The 7996-nt window shown below is 39.6% G+C and overlaps 1 protein-coding gene across 1 annotated transcript; it reads right to left on the bottom strand.

Moving 5' to 3' along the window:
- Positions 1–1926: 1926 nt before the first annotated feature.
- LOC129247524 (uncharacterized) lies at positions 1927–6088 on the bottom strand. The gene is made up of 2 exons (XM_054886677.1): positions 5057–6088; positions 1927–2326 (listed from the first exon to the last, which is right to left on the bottom strand). The coding sequence occupies exons 1-2, from the start codon at positions 5133–5135 to the stop codon at positions 2100–2102; spliced, it is 306 nt and encodes a 101-aa protein (XP_054742652.1). The 5' UTR covers positions 5136–6088; the 3' UTR covers positions 1927–2099.
- Between the last annotated feature and the right edge of the window lie 1908 nt (positions 6089–7996).

The raw sequence follows: 7996 nt of genomic DNA on the forward strand, positions 1-7996 counted from the left end.
ACCTTTATTTACTTTAAGGTGCTCGAGCTCACGAACAATCGCTGGTTGTGATTTTCCAGCCAAAAATAATGCAATCACACTACTACTTTTGAAATCCATTACTGATTTTCTTTTTTCGCGTTTACTCTAGGCAAAAAGCCTTCGCGCGCTTGTAAACAATACTCTGGACTGTCATTTAGCCAACTAATAGACAGCTGATGCCCTCACATCAGCTGCGTGAGCGGTCTAAAGTTGGTTACACTTCGAGTGCCGGATCCTGTATACTGCAGCTATCAAGTTCGCTAGTGTCTATCATGACGTTCGGCGACTTTTGCAAAACTTATAAATATTCTGATGGGATGATTAATTTTGCGCCACCTGGCGCTTACTCCCTTTTTGGGTGTTTGGTCGAGCTCCTCCTCCTATTTGTGGTGTACGTCTGTATGTTGCTCCACAAATGGAGGGATCTTCAGTTTTAAGCCGACTTTGAACGGCAGATATTTTTTTATGAGGAGTTTTTTCATGGCAGAAATACGGATGTTTACTATTGCCTGGCGAGGGGCGACCGCTATTAGAAAAAACTGTTTCTTCATTTTGGTGTTTAATGCACCATTCGAACCTAGATTCTCCGAATGGTAGTCACGCACCAACTCATTCGGCTACGCCGGCCACCATACTTATAAATGGTGTTGCCACTTGCACACGGTGCTTTCCATTTCAATTCAACCGGGCTATTCGGGTCATGTTCTTCGATTTCGATGTAACTCAAATATGTTGCTCTCTGGTCAAAATAGTGAGACAAGTATTTTTTTGTTTGCCCGAAACAATTTTTTTTCAAGCTTTATCGGCAAAGTCAAAAAAGAACCGATTTTAATAATTTTGGGTTCAGAAAGATCGTCGTTACTCACACGAGCGATTTCTTGTAGAAACAGTTGCAAAAAAGTAGTTGAAAATTTTTTATTTTGCCAAAAACAAAAAGTACGAAACAGGTTTTTTACTCAAAAATTCATTACTCAAAAACAACTCATTTTAGCTACTGGGCATTCAGCTCCATTAAAGTTTGAGATGTCCTTTTGATTTGGAAAAAGTTAAAAAAAATACGCTTTTTGAAATATTGAATTTCGAAAAAATTTCAATTTTTTTTTCTTTTTTGCAAAATAAAAAATTTTCAACTACTTTTTTGCAATTGTTTCTACATGAAGTCACTCGTGCAAGTAATGACGATCATTTTGTACCCAGAATCATTAAAATCGGTTCATTTTCGACTAAGTTATAAGCGTTAAAAAAAAAAATTTCTTATATAATTAAAAAAAATCGATTTTCAGCCGAAAAACAAAATTGGCCAAAAAGCTTGAAAAAAATTTTTTCGGGCGAACAAAAAAATACGTGTCTCATTATTTTGGCCAGAGAGCAACATATTTGAGTTATATCGAAATCGAAGAACATGACTCGAATGGCCCGGTTGAATTGAAATGGAAAGCATCACACTTTGTTTTGCCCTAATTTGTGTTATGCGTCACGATCTTGTCCTCCAAGCCCTCCAAATGTATGAATCTACAGTTTTTTGTTGACTCCAAATGAAAGATGCTTTTTATGAGAAGCCTTTTCAGAACGCAAATGCATAATATACAATTTTTCTACCATTTACAGCTTTTTGTCCACCGTGAACGTCTACCACGCAGCTACCCGAGCAACCGCCTTTTCTCACCAAATAATAGAGAATAGGCAATTCATATATTTATATTAAAAACATTTTTGAAATACTCATTATCTCTTAAAATATTACGATGTATAAAATCTGGTATTTGTTGGAATAGCAACTTTTCATATTTCAATAAAAAATAAACAAATAATCCATCAAAATCTGATAGGAAGTACGAGCTGTTTCAATTCAATAAACAAAACTTATTATCCACTAATTTTTATTATTATTATTATTTGTTTTTTTTTTTCAATGAAAAATGTATTTTCTAAATTAAATTACACTTATCTGCTATTTACTATACATTACTTTTTTATAAATAAACTAATAAAAATTAAACGAAATCAAAGAGCGTAAAATGCACTGTTTTGTTTTTTGTCACAATTCATTTCACTGTTGCCCTTTTTGTTTGTATTTCTTATTCTTCTCTATTCACATTGTTCGTTTTATTGTTGTATTTAATTCGTAGGCGACGATGTCGTGAATTGTTGCAGATTTTTTCACAATCCTCCAGCGTCGCAAATAATTTCTTATCGCTACTACAACCCATATATTTGCAGCGCTGCGTTTCCACGTCGTAGACGATACCCAAAGTGGATGAGACGCAAAGTCCATTGATGGACGGCTGTACCAGGCATATGTCACCTTGAAATGAAAAAGAAAATGCAAGAAATAAGTAATTTTGCTTTACTGTTTACTTGGAAATATTTTTTTATTCTTTTAATGTAAATATTTTGCTAGTAAAATTATTGGTGTGATTATCACTTTATTCACTTTGGCGTGATTACTACTTTAATATTAATTCAATACAAAATTAAGCTATGTAAAAGCTAAAGCACCTTGAAGAACTAGCAGTCTGTGGTCCATAAGCAGTCATGACTGGTCAAAGTAAAAACTCTCTTGCATTTCATCCATCATTTCATAAAGAATATAGTGAGCTTCGTCAAAAATACTATTCCTGCTTTGATGATATCTATAGGTGGGTCATCCAGCCAGGTAAACAACTTCAAAGCCTTTCAAAGGCACTCGAAGCCTAAGCCACAACTCTTTTGGCTTACTTTTTCCTTTAAGAGTTGCGGAAGGGAGCCAAAAACAGCCTTTTGTAACAGCAGAAAACACCACACAAAAATGGATGCGTAGTGCTGCAGTAGCGGTAGTCCTGAACCGGATACAAGCCGGAGAAATTTCGATAGCATATACTCCACTTTCCTGAGCGCTTTTTGGAGACTGCCGAGCCTTTAATCTATTCAAAAAGCTTTAAAGTTGTCCAGAAAGGCTGGCTGTGGTCTTGTAAGAGTCTAAGACCCAAAAGTCTCAAGTATAATTCTTGTGAATGACAAAGCGAACACTACTTGAGGCCCGCACTTGTAGATACAAATGGACCTCAAGTCATGTAACGTTTTGGGTATTTCTATTCGAGACTATTTTTAGTCGTTGTCCGAGATTACTCGCGCTTTTCAGTGGAAAAGAAACCTTCTACAAAAACCTTGTATTGTTTGATAGAAATGCAGGCGGTGAGACGCTTTAATGAGACTAATGTACAAATATTTTTTTTTTTCACTTTATCAACACATCTGAGGATCTAAAACATACTCATAGTTCCTATATAGCCACTATGGAATATCTATTCTTATCAGCACTTAGCTAAACTCTTGGCTAAGAATTAGCGACTTCTAGTCTTATAAGACAGATGAGTGTGTTTCACGAGTTTAGCTCGAGTTTGACTTCGATGCTGGTGTATCTCAGGGCTCAGGACGACGTCAAAGTCAAAAAACGGTTACTTTGTTTCTGAGTTTCATTTGGAGTCGGATCTCTCAACACTGTCTAAGTCCTGCTAATAACAGATCAGAAAGTATCTGCAATTCTGCAGGTTCTGCAGCAGTCTGTGGCTTTTCTACAGTGTCAAACGTCTCTTCAGAGGATAGGTACCCTTCGCGCAGAGGATATGTATCCTCATTGTCCACTGTTTTCACAGTACACCCGCAGGCATTGAAAGCCCATGCAGCCAGACTCAGACTGTAGCACAACATCACCTGCCGTTGTTGTAACTCCTCAGCAGCGGTAAAAGATGAAACGATGAAGCATATCATCTGCAGGTGCTGAAGTGGAAGATGTTTTTGCTTAGGTCAAAACCTACCAAGGGTGGTGGCACGCAGAGGTTCTCTAATTAAGTACAGCAGAATCAGACTTTGCTCATGGCAAACATTTTTCTTCGAAGTTGGACGAAACAATTGACTGAGGAGTATTCTGCGAGAAGCTCCGCATCAGACTCAAAACTAGGCTTCTGGACCACTGTAGTTTTTTCCAAGCGCAAGTAGCCGCAATTAAGGGCGCAGTGAATTGCTTGCTTAGTGTACAAACGTGCAATGTCTCGTGGCCACAGGTAGGTCGGGGGCGCTAGAGGGAACTTTTAGGACTAACAAAGCCGCAGCTCTCGAATTTGGTAGGTATCCATACCGGACATTGTGTGTTAGGTGTCCATTCCACGAGCCTAAAGATTCATTAAAGTCCTTTCTGCAGAAGCTGTCTAGAGGATGAGGTGGAGCCATCTCAGCACCTTCTTCTCCACTGCTTTGCTCTCGTCGGGCAAGGATTTGACATCTGGGCTCCCACTTTTTTACTACAACTGCGGATATTGCGGGTTTAAATATCACACATCTGGTGAAATTCATCAGAAGCTTGAAGCGATTATACGAACTTAATTAGACACTGTTGCCCGCCAACCTGTTATCCAAGCCCCTTTCTTACTTTTTCCACTTGCTTGATTCTTTTTCTTTTATTTCCCCATTGTCGGTTGTAAACCTCTAATCCAAAGCCCCTTCCTTTTTACATCTGATTGGTTCTTTTCCTTCTGTTTAATTTATGGTATCACAATTGATTGTTTGATTATTTGTCCAGGTAGGCCCGTCATAAAGGCACCATTTATCCTAACTTAATCTAAACTAACCCTTTGCGAGCAGTTTTCCTGAACAGACCTCTCTTGTAGCTGAAAAAAATACTGGCACTGGCACACTTTGGGGGTTTCTGCTGTGTTTTCCGTACACTTTTTCACTATGTTTTGCCTTTTTTCGTTTTTTCCTATCTGGAGCCTGTTGTTAACACTAGCAGTGATACTTTTTGGAGTATCCATCTTAATCTTGTCTTTCACAGATTTCGCCAAGATGTGATTGGCACCTCCGTGTGGCACCCTTTCAAGGGAGTATAATTTAAGAAAATGTAACATTTAGCGCATTAAAATGGGGAGATCCCTTTTTGAATTTTACATTATTTCTTATGCGATCACTACCAAAATCAAGCGCAGTTTGTTAAATAGGTTTTTTGATATTACTAAAAGTATTCAATTAAAAAAAATGTCTATTAAATTTATCGCCTTACGTGCACGTCCATAACTGCCGATGGCCAGACAAAGCAGGAACACCACACCGATCATCGCCCGCGACTTCATTGAGGTCATATTTCGAGACTGCCGCTGGCTTCAGAGCAAAAGACTGCCAAATACTGCCTTTTTAGGGGACACAGGAACACACACCAAAGTTTTTACGACTTTCACGCGTTTGTCACTTGCACTCCAGTAGCTTTGTTGAATGAGCGTTTTCTTATCACTTTTTTTCTTCTGTCACTCGGCGTATTGGGCGCGTGTGGCTGGCAATTTGAGGTATTTAATTTGTGCCAAAATCAATTTGGTTGGCCAAGCGAAAAAGTTTTCCATTAATTTAGAAAGTAACTGAATTTGCACTAAACACTACTACAATGTAATTGTTAAGTGTTTTTGAATTCGAAAATTTTCAGACTTTCAACTGTTTGCCGCGGCTCCACTACTTTTGGCTTCTTGCTGTTGCGAGTTCTTTTATTCTTTTGCGCAAGTCAAATGCCCAAGTACACGGATTTTATACTCGTATGCACGTTTCGCAACTAGGATCGACGAATCAATAGTCCACAAATGCGACGACCATCAGATTAGCATAAATTCGCAAGAATAAATTGTTTTAATTTATTTTTTGTGTTTTTTTTTCGATATGAGTTCATATATGAAAAAAACACGTCATCGGGCCGCGAGAAAGGAATATTCCAAATTGTGTTTCACAAATTTTCTGCTCGTTTTGAATTTTCGGTTTTATCAGCGCGCTGCACTTCGGCACCTCTGCAATGTATTTCAACGCAAATCTAATGTAAATGACCGACCGATCAAGCGTCGAAGTGATAGCAAAACTTGGTCTGTTATTCTGCTGTATGCCTCTACACACCAGACGAATCGGTTGCCTGTATAAAATTTTTTATATGATTTTTGTGTATTTGCAATATCTCGCCACTAAATTCGTAAGTGAATTAAGAAAATAAAAGATTTTCGACACTTTTCTAGCTCACTGTCGACTTCAACTGCTGCGTTTGTTTCACTCAAGCTGGCTGTGTGTTTCAAGAGTTTAATTTCGCTTCGAATGTGGCTATAAGGTTTTACTAAAATTGAATACGAAAACGTAAATGCAAACAAATACAGTTACAAGCGCCTACCCCGGAGGAAAAATGGTTTTGGCGTCAACCGGCGTCTTTGTAGTAAATTCTCTTTCCACTCCTTTGCTGCAAAAAAGCTGGTGAATGAATGCCTTAAGCCCGGTTGTAGGAAATATAAATTGCGCTTCACTCCTCTTATCTTGCGCTTGCTCCTTTGCTAGCGCTGAATCATTGTGGCAGAATATGCGTCTCAAGACCACAATACTGGGCCAACACAGAGCGAAAGAAGGCTAGTGATGGCGGCACACAAACTCAATTCTACTGTACGGCAGCGAAGTTTGGGAAATTGTGCTAAACTACAAAATCAAGCGCAAAGTACTGGACGCTGTGCAATGAACAGCGGTACTCAGAGCTATCTCAGCCTACCGCACTGTCTCTAACGCAACAGGCTTTGTGATCAGTGGGGAGATACCCGTCGGCCTCATGGCCCGGAAACGAATGGATACGTGGGACTGCAAGAAGAAACCTGGCTTCACTATTGGCGCGGAACGGAGATACCAAACCATGCTGCGGTGGCAAAGCCAATGGGGCACTGATGCGAGCAGAAGGTGGACGTGAAACTTATTCCATAAATAGGCGAATGGATCCAAAGGAACATCGTGGAAGTGTAATACTTCTTATCTCAGTTCCTCTCGGGCCACGGATACATCCGGGATGGCTCATGGGTAAGGTAGCCGATCCCAACTGCATATACTGCGAAGTACCGAGCGATGACGCTAAACACACGTTTTTTAGTTGCGACAGATGGCTCGCGCAGAAAGGACTGCTCAGAAGAAGCAGATTGACGACATCGCGCCGAGCAACATAATCAGCAAAATGAATGAACGCGAGGACAGCTGGAACGCGGTAAAGAAATACATCGAGAACGTAATACGGAAAAAAAGATAGACCCGAAGACAGTGCAGCAAAGTGAAGCCGCACAGATAGATACACAAAGAGACGAGCCTATAGCATGAAAAGTGGCTATAAATATGCTGTACCCAGATGTGAGTGAAATGAATTGGTCCTTTATGGATGCCATTCTGGGCCTTCCCGAAATAATACAGAAAGTAGTCCCCGTAAGGGTGGCTCCCCAGAAGAAAATGAGGGATTGTTTTAGTGGCCACACCACTTGACGCAGTAGACGACGGTCGCTGTAAGTGCGAAGGCATTTTGAACCCTACTTTACCCACCAAAAAAACAAAAAAAAATACCGCAACACTTTTGAAATTAACTTCATATTTTTCCAACTTGATATGAGGTGGGTTTCAGCCAGTCTTTCGAAAGGCGGACGCAGTTTTAGAAGACTTGGTTTGTCAAATAACAGAGCAGCGATTTATTCAATATTTTTGAATGATAAAAGTTGCAGCTATTGAAGCAGTATGAAGCTTTTTCTTCTTCGCGGATGTCAGCCACCAGTGAGTTCCACCACCACCAGACAAGGACTTAATATATTTACAACAGAAGGACTTCATACAACAGAATTAGAGTGAAAGTGGGTCTCCAAATTTCGCAAATAGCGCTTTTGCATCCATACAAGTGGACTGTTGCCTTCCTCATCCTCTCGTCAATGTTGGGCATTCATGTTAGCCCAAAGTTAAGACCTATTTATTTCATCTTGTCAGAAACCATCAACGGAACGTTCCCCTTTGAGGTAATTGAGCTCTGGGTATTTTATATACTCGCAATCGAGTTATAGAACTTCGACTGAAATAATTTAGCCAGGACAGCTTGGTACTAGTGAGGCCCCATGCTCATTTGACCGATTTTTTAAACCGATTTTAGTATGGTTCACATTTTTAACAAGGTTAATGCTTCCGTAATTTT

Source organism: Anastrepha obliqua, chromosome 5, assembly GCF_027943255.1.
Source record: "Anastrepha obliqua isolate idAnaObli1 chromosome 5, idAnaObli1_1.0, whole genome shotgun sequence".
NCBI classification, from domain to species: Eukaryota; Metazoa; Arthropoda; class Insecta; order Diptera; family Tephritidae; genus Anastrepha; species Anastrepha obliqua.